Source organism: Corvus kubaryi, unplaced genomic scaffold, assembly GCF_017639235.1.
Source record: "Corvus kubaryi isolate FWS band 111438036 unplaced genomic scaffold, C.kubaryi_AGA036_p1.0 37396, whole genome shotgun sequence".
In the NCBI taxonomy this organism is placed as follows: domain Eukaryota; kingdom Metazoa; phylum Chordata; class Aves; order Passeriformes; family Corvidae; genus Corvus; species Corvus kubaryi.
This window is the reverse complement of record NW_024581135.1, coordinates 13078818-13092044: the sequence shown is the minus strand read 5'-3', so window position 1 is coordinate 13092044 and position 13227 is coordinate 13078818. Positions and strand designations below refer to the sequence as shown.

At 40.4% G+C, this 13227-nt stretch overlaps 1 protein-coding gene across 1 annotated transcript in view; it reads right to left on the bottom strand.

Moving 5' to 3' along the window:
• CNTNAP5 (contactin associated protein family member 5) overlaps nt 1-13227 on the bottom strand; it is a 283868-nt gene that overhangs the window by 200393 nt on the left and 70248 nt on the right. The window contains exons 2-3 of the mRNA XM_042041551.1: nt 10885-10995; nt 3065-3258 (exon numbers count right to left, since the gene is read on the bottom strand). Coding sequence (XP_041897485.1) covers nt 3065-3258; nt 10885-10995 — 305 coding nt within the window. The remainder of the gene's footprint in view (nt 1-3064; nt 3259-10884; nt 10996-13227) is intronic.

Genomic DNA, 13227 nt, shown 5'->3' with positions numbered 1-13227 from the left:
CTGTTCCCACCAAATGTGGTAGATGGCCCCTGACATGCAGTGGGTAAAGGCTGGGCCAGTGCATCCTCCTCCAAGAGAGCACTGCTGTACTGCCAACTGGGAATGCACCACGACTTTCTCTCTGGGTCATGCACGTGGGCTGGGAGAAAATGCACATCAAATCTGACTTGGGTTGAGTAGAAATTAAGGATTGGTAACTTGCCATCTCACCCTGATATAGGAAACTACTGCCTTAAATCCTTCTTTGACAGACCATCGCCCCCATCCCAAAAAAAAGAATGGGATAATGCTGGGTTTAGCTGCTAATTTCCTTCATACCAGTGTAACTGGTATGGAGGTCTGGCTTCAGTTTGTGCAGGAAACAGTCTCAATAACTGAGGGATGTCTTCATTCCTGCTGAGCAAAAAACATCACTGAACCAAAGCCAGCACAGACACGCATTCCCAAGTCTGGAACTACCACACTTGTGACAGATTGGTACAGGGTACACTGCCACAGATTGTGACAGTGGAGGCTACCCTGGGGAGCTGCTTTCCCAGCCCTGTGGAATGGTCCACTACACTGCCCTGCCTTAGGTCAAGGACAATGGTTCTTTCCTAGGGGTGTGCAATGCAGAACTTCCCTTACAGCTGTTCAAGAGCCAGATGTTTAGGACAAGCACCATGTTGTGCTTGTCCTCATTTCATCCAAGGGTCTGAAAAAATCTTTAACATTCAGCTGGACAGCACACTTCTATGTTTCTTCTTAGTTAGAAAAAACCCTAAGGAAAGGATAACTGCCAATAAAAGAGAAACGCTGCATAATTTGAAATTACAATTCTATACATGCTTCTGAAAGCCTCTTTGGCTTTCCTCTTTGTGCTCTGAATGGTTCTCTAGGTCTAATTTAATTCAGTGAAGCAAATCCGAAAGTGCCAAGAAAAAAGAATCAACTTTTTCTTTAGTTAGAATAAAAATTATACAGAAGGAATTCTTGATCTTCATTAATTCCATGGGTAGACATACAACCTCCTAAGTGTTAATGAGACTTGCCAGTTTAGGTGGACCAAAGTGTCTAATGAAATGTCAAATGAGCCCACTTTGGATTTACATTATCAGATATTTCCACCAGGAAATTTGGCGATACATCCTAACAAACCATTCAAGCCCTCTGGGAACACGGAGCAAATGGTTCTTCTGGACTGGAATTATATTACTGGCTCACTTGGTCAGTGTGACTCCTAGAAACTATGGTGAGGGGACAATAATCCAAATCCTTTGTTTCCTTTTCCACACCCAAATTCTATTTCATTTTTCCTCAGTTATATAGAAAATAATCCTCTGTAGCCTATGGTGGTTTCCATTAGAAACATGTACAAAAATTATCTCTCCAGAAAGCAAGCTTCCAGGTCTGCTTAATCTTTGAAATTTGTGTCAGGATCTGCCCTGGATCAACTTCATGCCTCATCCCTCTAGTAAAACAAGGGAGTCCAAGTTGCTCATAAATCCTAATTCATTGTTAAATGCCTGCTAGGCTTGTTCTTATTCTCATGTGCAATATTAGGTGCCAGATAAGAAACCCATAAATTGGATCCCTAGGGCATTAAGATTTGTTGTGGTAAATTCTATGTGTTGTCTTTTCAAGTTTCCTGTTAACAAGAAAAATTTACAAAAGAAAATAAAAGTGTGACGTATAATAAAAAAATTAATTTGTCCTAATATAAAATTTTAATAAGCCACATAATATTTTCAGGCAAAGAAGCACTTAACTGACACCAAATCTGTAAAAATATCTCAGTATGGATTTCAGATTCCCAGGGGTGGAAGTCAAGAGACAGATTAAATGATCATTATTATGTCCAAAATGAAATTCCACTGCTTTTAAATAAATAAATAAGTAAATAAATAAATAAAAATATTGGAGCAAAGACAGCCTAATATAACATTTTAAGTGACAGGTGAAGCACTTGACAACTTTATGACCATCTTAGGACCAAAGTTGCTTTTCTAAGGGAAGAAGGATTTCATTAGACTTCCCTAAATCAAACCATGATAAAACAAAGTGATGATACCATAGATTTTAGACCTACAGAAGTTCACCTCCCATCTCCACTGCCACAACACACTCAGGGAAAAATTAAGCAGTCCTTTTCCTCTCTCCCTGCTGCACGCTGAGTTTCATCATTCACAGTCACTATGTTCTGGAAGCAAAATCTGCTTTTGTGACACATCATTTAAACAAATTAATAACCAAAGAAAAATCATAAGTCTACTTGGTTACTCTTAACATGTTTCCCTTTATTTTCATGAAGAATCTGTTTCTTTTAACACTACATATTTTGATGCTACCAGGGCTGTTGATCCACAGAACTACAGAACACAGCATAGAGAGAATCCTACAATTTTTCAATTTCCTACAATTCAAAATCCTACAATTTCCTACAATTCACTAACAGTTACCACTTTTTGTACAAAAGGAAGACTTGTAAACTTCCATCCACACCTGTGGTGCCACTGCTGCCCCATGCACTCCTACCAACAGCACCTGGCACAGCCACGCACTGGACTTGTGATGCAGCAATGGTCAAGTCTGCATTAAAGTATCAGAAAAAGCCTTGATCACTTTTAGTGTGTCTCCTAAATCATCCCACAACCTATGCTGCAGCTCCAGTCTTCTCCAGCTGAGGAGCAATTTACCACCCATCTTCCTCAGCATGATCTCTCGTGTTCTGGCCAAACACGTACAAGACACAGAATGAATTTTCATCTTTCCTGGAGAAAGCCCCATTTACCCTGGTGTGCCTGAATCAAAGCCAACCAGGCACAGAAGCACACAGGTCATTTTAAGTGCCCTGATCATCCTCATAGTCTGAAAAACAGTGTAGTCCTGAGGGCCTAAACTTGTATTACACAGACAGTCAGTGACATAACCCATTTAGATCAAAACACTCCGTGGAGTCGCTCAGGTCTGCTCTCTCACCACTGCAGCACTCCTCTGACGTAAAACCAAAGCTGTTTCTCCAAACACCAAAATGAGCCTGAAGCAGAGAGATCTAGGGCCAAAGGCACTGCCAGCTCAGACCTACCCAGACGGTGTCGTCCTGTCTGTACTGTTTCCAGTTGCGGCCGGTGTCGCTGAACATCAGCGCGTAGCTGGTCACCCAGTCCGAGCTCCCGTACCGGCCCTGGGTGGCCACCGCCACGATCTCCACTCTGTCGCCCAGATCTACCTGGAGCCACTGCTGCTCGTTGGACTCCAGTGGGGACCAGCCACCTGCTCCTGAAAGATTGGATGAAGAGAATTTAGACGACAATAACAGCACCAAAAAATTATGCTTGATAAAGAACCATTAAATTACTTCAGGGCATCACAGGGGGCTCTACTTGAGCATGTGGCTGTTTTTTCATATTTTAGTATTAGGAAATATACTACATGAGGTGTGCTTGCATGAGGTTATCTCCATTAACCTAAGTTCAAGAGGAATTCTGAATTTAAGACATCTTAAGGAAATTTATACTTTTTCAGCTGTACAAACATCAATGAAGTTGGCACATCCTCAATCACAAAAAAAAAAAAAAATCATATCTATTCCCTCCTTGCAAATCTGGGAATGTGGACTTGTAACTTGCAGTTTGCTTTGATATTTTCCTTTTTGCTATGTTCTGAAAGAAATGCAAAATGTTAGTTATCTTTATTTGAGCCCTATTAAGTATTTGAAAGAATGGTTTAACTACAGCTTGTAAGAGCATTTCAGATAATTCGCTGTAAAGTAGGCTGTCTCTGACATGAGCTTATAATTCACATTTGTCCTTTAAAAGTAAAGATGTGCACTATCCCCTGAATTCCTTTAAAGGCTGAACAGGCCTGTGGTAACACCAACCCAATGAAACGGAACTGCAACCACTGCTTGCATTTTACCACTTTGCTCACCACAATAAATGGGAGCTTATGGTTAAAAAGCAAATCATTCCAGACTGGAATGTATTATTTTATGGTCTCGTGCTTTCTTTTACACCCTAGAATTACAGGCTGTTTATTTTCCTTTAACTTGTTTCTCCTGGCACACATTTATTCTCTGCATACACCCTACGTTCAATTCAGCCTCACCAATAAGCAATCAGTGCAGCTATGAAGAACACAGAAGCCATCAACCAAGTAGCCAAGACATCAAATTTTGAGGCTGCCACTGCTTCTGCAACCCAACACCTTTTTGTTTTGTCACAGTTAATTACGTTTAGAAAAGCTCTCCAGTGTGACTACAGTGAACACAGTCACATTAGGAATAAAACACAAGAAACAGTTGTGAATAAAGCATTAACAACTCTTCATGTAAACTACAAGAATGATTCCAAATAAGCATTTCCAAACAAAATGCATTACTAAACTTTGGTTATTAGGAGTGGTTTTATCTTACTATTTTAATCTTATTAACTGATCTGTCTCAAAGTTGCTCCATGAAAAGTTCACTGAAGTGAATAGAGTTAAAAGATTAATAAATGTGGTTTCTATCAATGAACTCAATTTCAGTAACTCTGCACTTTTAAAAATGTCTTGTGTTCCCTGGATTGCATTGTACTTTCCAACTCTCAACTGAAATCCCTTTGTCTAAGAATAGGTGTTAGAATTGTCACTATTTACAATTTATTAATATAGGATTTATCTGAACTCCTGAAACTGAACCATATCTATTCCATACCTGGAATGGAGTATTGTTCCTGCTGCCCTGGATGACTCAGCCTTCATTCTTCTACAAGAACTCTCCAGGGAAAATAGTTTGCAACCAAGCCAATGCATACTGCTTCTTAGTGCCATGATTTACCCTTTTCAATCACAATAGAAGTCTTCATCATCACTGATTATTTTACCTGCCTTAAATAGAATACTCTCTCCTATAAGCATGCCATGAAACACCTAATGAGAATACTAGGAATTTCATCACTGATTTCTTCTTTGACTACTTCATAGCTCTTTTAACTCCATACCTATATAGAGCTTATATAAGAGTATAACACTTTCTGTTAAAAAGTTACTTTCTGTTAAAAGGTTACCTCTCATGCCACCCTTTTTTTATTTTGACATTTTAAGTGCCATATAGAAAGTATGTTGTTTGCCTTGAAGATGCAAACTATATAGCTATATTCAAAGACAACAAACTACAGATTTCTCCTACACACAGTTGTAACTAGTGCACACAGGAGCCAAGGGCAAACTTCTTTTGGATTGTAATATCCTAAAATAGACTCTGAACACAATAGTTGTTGCTTTTTTTTTCCCCCCCCAGTTTTATTCCAGGAACTGACATGATATAAAAATCTGCTTCAGAAGTTCTGGCAAAGTTGTTCCATCATGACTCAAAAGAGCCGATTCTAGATGTTTTCAGCACATATTAAAAGAAAGCTGGCATTTTCATCTTTCCTTCATTCAACATAGAGAATGACAACTAGATGAAGGAAAACAACTTTTAACAAAAATATTTGGTGAGTCTTCCATTAAAAAAACCACAAAAGCTGTGCTTTCTATGTTCTAGTTTATACATAAGTTTTTAAGCCAAGCCTGTTAGCACAGATGCTTCCCAGTAGTATGTCAAATATCTTAACTAAATATCTAGTTTATGCTTTCTCCCTTCTGCTGCTAGAAGTGGCAGGAATGTGATATGCTTTCCACAAAAGTGTTTGGCTTTACTGTGCACTGCTATTTTCCAGCTTGAGCACCACAGGCTTATAATTTTGAAGTCAAACAAATGATATACACTGAACAGAAATTTGGGAGATCTGTGCTGAGCTTGAGCTCTAAAATCATAGATTACATGGTGTCTCTGAACTGCATCTCTTTACATGAGCACATTTGTGTGCTGGGAATGTCACTCTTCAGATGCAAGCACTGTGGACACAGCACTGACACCTGCTCGTAGCATCACCTCTCCAAAGCTGGCCTTGCAATGTATCAGTTACAGGCCATGTCTTTACAGAACAGCAGCTGCTTCATATATTTTTTCCTGTGCAGAAGAAAGCCCACTGTGTTTCCCTCTCCCAAACCTTCCACCATTACCATTTCCACAGGTGGACAGTAATTCTACTGCTAGTAAGAATGGCAGCTAAAATCCCTGCAACAGCAAAGCTGCATCAACTGCATGACTGAGGGCAGAACCAAAGCTTTTCCCACTGGGCCTCTCTCACTTCTGCTAATAAAGCAAACAGCTTCTGCTTGCTTTTGTGGTTATCCCAGATCCTCACCAAATACTCCTGTCAGTGCCAAAAATCAATACATGTTCTTTTTCCTCCACATTTACTCTGTTATATAGAGCAGGTAGCACAAGGGATACTGGCATTTCTTCCAGCACAATCTCGTTTTGCACACTTCTTTTATGCACATCATTCCTGATAGTGTGTCAAAAACCCATCCTATACTTCTTTTAGTATGTAGCAAAAAAGCACAACCAAAGCAGAGCAACTATTTAGAGTAATTTGCTCCTCTACCCACCAGTGATGCTTGCCCTGAGGACTGTTTGCCAGCACAGGCCCGAGAAAGGACAAGAAGGCTCTAAAAGGCAACAACATGGGCTACTGAAGACACAGTTTACAGCACATCAACACCTTTGAACAGATACAAGCATAACCTGACATCCTTTTCCTGCAATTGGGCACAAAGATACTGAAGAGGACCATACAACTTTTATTAAGTATGGCATAAAGGCAAACCAGACAAAAATTTGGCTTTGATTAGGTCCATCAGATCTCCACACCTGTTTTAGGTAACTGGAAAGTACTAAGGTGTTAAGATGTCACATTGTCTCTCACACGAAAGCAAGAGAGACAGGATGCTCAGTATTTCCCCTTTCTGGCATTGATAGGATTCTGCACATTGTGCAACACCATCATTCCTCACAGCTCACACATTTCACATCTTCTGTGGATCATTTCAAAGGAGGCATTCAACATGGTATGGGGAAAATGCCCCAGTGGAAAAAGAGTACCACAGGAATCTGATATATTGTTCATATTCTCCATGGCAACAAATCATAATGTTAGAAATATGTGGAGAGCAAGGATCTGATGGTTTCTCAGCTGGAGACCCATATGATTCCAAGAAATATGATAAAATACTTCTGTTTCTTTTTCAGACTGTTTGTACATTTTGCCATAGTTGTTTCAAAAACTGCATGTAAGCCCAGTGTTATGCAGTCAATGCTTTTTGTATTTCATTAATACAAAGCACAGGGAAATATTATTTCCACCCTACATTGCCTTACAAACAGCTCAAATGGCTTTATATTGCACTAAAATCTCCTGGACTTCCCACTGCAACTAAGTGCTTCCCTGCTGCAGAATTTTACTTTAATGTCCAGATCAAACACTTCCTGGCCATAAAACAAATTCTTTTTGACATTATATATATGTTTTATATTCTCATATATAATTGCCTGTACTGACTACTCAGGCTGAGAACTAATAAGAACTGAAAAATCTTAGGTGATACAGTCATGTTGTAGCAATTTTCCTATTATTTTTCATTATTTATTTACTATACACAAAAAAGCTGACAAATCCCTCTCATGGGCAAATAATATATTTCATACCTCAGAATCACATTTATCAGAATTATACTAGCTCTTTAGTACCAGTATGGATTTATCAGCATTTTAATTGAGCGCTTTCAGCTGTGCACACAAAGCTTTACTCATGGGTGCTTTGTGTGTTTGTTTTTTTAAATGGCACATTCCACTACTGCAGGCCCTTTTTTTTTAAACAACAGCCTTTTACTTACTGTTATCTATTACTGAATCCACTTGATGAATTTGAACTTTCTGTTGACAAAGGACTGGGTCGTGCTTTAAAAACTCATCTTCACTTGTTGCATTCATGTTTACATTAACAAATATATTGATCTGGCTTTCTACCCAGAGGCTCTGTTCCTTGCAGCACTGTCTTATCAATTACAAGCAAAGCTAAGCCAGCTCATCAAAACATTCAACATTATCAGAAAGCCACAGGCCAGTCCTTGTTAGGAAATATTATTTCCTGTAAAGATATCTACTATTTGCATTCAAGTGACAGTCAAAGAAAGTTTCTACAGCTACCATCTACCACTGCTTGCTCCTCCAACCCAAGGTGAGGTACTGCTCTGGCAACAGTAGACTTAGTTTTCTTCACAGTAGCTGGTATGGAGCTACTTGTGCTGGAAACAGTGCTGATAATACAGACATTTTTCTGATATTGCTGAGAACTGCTTACACACAGGCCAAGGCCTTTTCTGCTCCTCACACCACACCACTAAAGAGGAGGCTGGGAGGAAGCAAAATTTGGGAGTGGACACAGCCAGGACAGCTGACCCCAACTGACCACAGGGATATCCCATCCCACATGGCATCATGCTCCGCATTTGAAGATGGGGGATGAAGGAGGAGGAAAAGGGGGATGTTCAGAGTGATCGCTTCCTGAGTCACCGTCAGGTGTGATGGAGCTCTGTTTTTCAGGGGATTGGCTGAATCCCTGCCTGCCCATGGGAAGTGGTGAATGAGCTCCTGGTCATGCTTTGCTTGCACACGTGGCTTTGCTTTATCTATTAAGCTGTCTTTGTCTCAACCCATGAGTTTCTCGCTTTTACTCTTCTGATTCTCTCCCCCATCCCACCAGGGGGAGTGAGTGGCTGTGTGGGGCTGAGCTGCTGGGGTTTGTCCATGGCACGTGCCCAGCATGGGCCTCAAAGGGTTCAAGATAATTACAGATTTGATTGGAATGTGCTAGACTGAATTTACAGCTGTTACTGCTGGTTAGCTATTAATCAGCAGCTTTTGTGTTTGCCATAGGGCTTGCTTCCCTTACTGTTTATTAGTCTACTGCTCATTAGTAGCTACTTTTTGCTTTTGCTGCTTGCTGTACTGCTTATCATCTTACTCTGTTGGGCCTGGAAACATTTTGATAACAGCAGTGACCATGCTTCTGGGCTGGCAAAAGTCCAGGGCATCTCTGCTGTTCCTGTGCTGCTGCACTGGCCAGGCTGGAACTCCAGTGTGAACTCAAGCCAAAGGGGCTGTGACCTGTGGACGAGTCCCTGGGGCAAAAGGACACCCCAGGTGTCTGTGGCTGTGAATAAGCCCATGCCAGAGCACATGCTCTCATCTCTTTGAGATGCACCTGCATCTCAAAGTGCTGTGACCGTGGTTACATCTGTACCACAGCTGATACCTCTGAAGGGACTGTGGCCCAAGGGTAAGTTCACACTGCAGGAGGTACACCCTGAAGCACCTGTGGCTGTGCATGAGGCCATACTGGAGTATGCCGAAGCATGTGGCTGTGGCCAAGCCCATGACCCAGCAGAGACTGCAGCCATGGGGAAGGCAAGAACACGTTTACTTCCAAAAGGACTGTGGCTGTGGGTAAGGCCATGATGGAGTGAGCAGCTGTGTGGGACTTTATTGTTGTTGGGGATTAACCCACAACAAGTCCCCATATGAACCCTGCCAGCACTGTATCTGCACATTCCTACAAAAGTCCATGCAGCAGAAGAATTAAACAAGGTAGAGTTTAGCTTCTAGGTCCCTGTGCTGGCCTCAGCTCATCAGTTATCACATAAGTGTTCAAAACATTAAATCAAAGTTGCTGAAACAACCCCCTTACTTAGGGCTCCGTTTCAATACTCTGTCTCCTGTTCCCATGACTAGTGCAAAAGACAGCATGGACCTTACCACTGTGACACTGGATTGCTGAAAAAATACAATATCTGACCCCATGACAAAACTGTAGGACAGTTAACTAAGACCTATTTCAATTTCTGACCTTAAATTTAAACCACTGTCATAATTTCAGACATTGTTAATATCTCTTTTAAATACAGAACAGCCAGAGCTTGACTTGCAATACTGATTTTGAACTTCTTCTTCTTTTCTGCAGATAAAATTAGCCATTAGAGCCATCTGCACAATCACATAAGCATATCCATAACACCATCTCAGACAGCAGTTGGAGACAAAGGCAGGGCAAACTCAAATATCATGCTCAATGTCTACAACTTTCTGTTGTCGAGCAGTTAGCCATATGACCTTCTACTTGCTGAGGAACTCTGGTTCTAGAGTTTAAATATGATATAGTAACTCCCATCTAACACTTCTTTAATGGCCTAGCAACTCCTTATCATTAGTTCCAAGCATATAAGAGAGTCTTTCTACAGATTTATCAAATGGCCTTTGATTAAAACATACTTTAGAGATGTTTAAGAATGAAAATTCTCGTTTATTTTCAATTAAAACCTTTTTTTCTAGTAGTGTTCCTTCTAGTGTTTCCTAAAATGAAAATCATTATGTAATATGATAATACAGGGCTTTCCACTTTTAGAGGCTCTACCTTGGAAATAAGATGGGAGCCAACAACCCAAATTTGTAACAGGATGTCAAATGATGCCCAAAATAGTATCAGAAAAGAGAAGTTGGCAGCAAGTTTCATACTAATAGTTCCACCTTGTGTGTGAACTCATTAACTGGACCTCAAACATTCCTGATTGCAAATGCCTGAAAAGTTGTTTTTCATGTTCGCTATTCCTGCAGAGTTGCGTAGTCACTGAATTCCACTGGAATTTCATATCTACTCGCTATTAACACCTACATTTTAGAATAGGGTCCCAAGCCTACTGACCTTTAAACTCTTAAAATATGGGAACTCATGAGAAGCAAAAAGACTATCTGAACTTCCTTAATGATGTCTCTACAAGAGAAATGGAGAGCTTCAAATTTAGTAGAAGCTTTCTATAATAAAGGAGGAAATTGCTCCTACACAGCGCACTCTCAGGAGCATAAATTAATGGCTCTATTCCACTTGCCTCTGAATGCACTGCATACAAACAGCATAAAAAGTTATTCTGTGTAAATGTGATTAAAATGAATAGTTTAGGCATTTCATACTGCAATCTTACCATCTCGCCTGTTGAGTTTTGCAAAGCTGGAACTGTGAGTACTGAAGAGCTCAGAGGAACTGGTAAGGGCAGCTGAAGGTAAGGGAGAGACCAGTGCATCATCACAATTATCTAGAAAGGAGAATAAAAAACAAAACATACAGAGGTCATCATATGAGCAACACATATGCCAACTTGTGCTATCTCCAGGTGGTGCTTTTTCTACTTAGTAGATAGACAGAGACTGGAGACAGAGCACACTTGTGCTTGAACTCACATGTGAGAACTGAAATTAACCCTCCAGAATGTCCCAGTCTGGTGGGACAGCAACCACATGGGAGCTGCTGTTAAGACAAGGAATGCTTGAAGAACTGGAAAATGTCCTTTCACTGAATGAGATTTGATAGGGTACCCTGCAGTTAAAGAAGGTAATGATTCTTGTTGCAAAAGCCACTGCAAGAGTACAGTAATGCCCTGGCTGACTTTAGAGAACACCCCAGGTGGTGTGCACAGCACAGTTTTCCCCAAGAACAGGTATGTAATGTAGGAGTTACAACTTCATATTTCTGTGTGGAAGTGACACACAGGGTCATGCCATGGGGGCTTTTGCAACATGTAAAAATGTGTTCTGTGCTTAGCATGTACCTCATGCTGCACTAAGATCTCAAAACCTAAACATATCCTTCATTTCTTCCCCAAGCTCACACAAAAATGCAGGGCCAAATTAGTTTTGTTCACTCACATGAGCAGCCTCTATGTTTCTCCCCTCTATCTTTCACATCTGCGTCTGAGGACAGATGGGCTAAGCTAACACTCAAGTGGAATTTCTGAGCCCATACTGTTTGAACAGCAATGGAATTAAATAAAGTAAATTTTCTCATTACTATGCTGTCACATAAACACTCAAGAACACAATGCAGGGTTTCAGTAGGGAGCAGTAATAATAATAATAGTAATAATAATAATAATCCCCTCTCATTTTTAATTGAATCTCCCATGGAGCAAACATGGATATAATTACTGGAAAAGGCCTGCAGGTCATTGGGATCTCAGGCCACCACAGTGTTCTTGCATTCAGAGAGTAAATATGCAATTTACAGGGATCGGGGGGAAAGGAAGGGCTACAAAAGACAAAGAATAAAAGCAAAACTTGCTCTATAGTTATGAAAATGAATTTAGATTATTCCAAAACTGAGTGATACCTTTTCCATATTGAGACAGATTATAGTAAAATATTTCTCATCTCTTTGTACAATGAATCTCTAAAACAACCCAGATACTTTTGTAACCAAAATCTAGCTCTATATGAAAGAAAATCAATGTAATCAATATAATTTATATTAGTGCATTGAAGAATGGATCTCAAAACCAAAACTTCTATACAAAACCCTCTCCATCTCTTTGATCCCCAAGAGCAAAAAGGCCTATAAAGATCTGCAAGATAGATAAATCAGGGACAAGTCTGCACTGATGTTGCAGCCATGAGGATAATTAGCCAAGTAAATAAGTACTATCATCCTGAGCAGATTCCCTATGACTTACACCCTTTGAATCTCAAAGGGAACTTCTGGAGGGTCTGTGGAGTGCCAATCTCCAGGTACACACCATGAGATCACGCCATAACTATTCTATTTCGACTTAAAAAAATCCCAAACAAAACAACTGTACATTGAGAGTCTTAAATTCACTGTCATTTGTTACCTGATCAGAGATTTAAACAAAGATCAGAGATGTAATCGAAGATGGTGAGTACATCAGGGCACTGAATTCACCCAAACTTCTGCATTCTATAAAACCAGCAGAGGGGTTGAGAACCTCTAAAAAGAAGGTCCAAAATCCTAGCAGGCAGATCTATAGGACTGTTCAGCAACACTTAAAACATGAGGTTGGAAATAACTGAACGCAGAGATTTCACTTTAAACAGTGTCTAGACTTCTGGCTCTTTTCAGCTCCCTGTGGTTGCTCCTGGGCCACGAGAGAACTCAGCACATCAATCAGCCTGTGATCCAGTTGTCCACCACTGTTCCCCAAAGGTAGGATTGGATATCTATGGGACACCAAGTGTCTCAGCATCTCAGCAAGAGGAAACCATTTCAGAGCAACCCTTTTAAGGTTTTCCCGGGGATCTCTAGAGACTCCAGCCTGAGAAGTTGCAATTAGCTCCTGTAACCATGAGATGCTTCGTCTACATTTCCATATCCTTTGCTTCTGTCCCAATGCACATTCATCTGTATCTCTGCTGCTACAGCACTGCAACATCATTTCCATGCTTAATTCTGGGATCCTTATTTTGCTTTCTTCTAAAAAAGAAAGGGGGGAAAAAAAAGAAAGAAAGAAAGAAAGAAAGAAAGAAAGAAAGAAAGA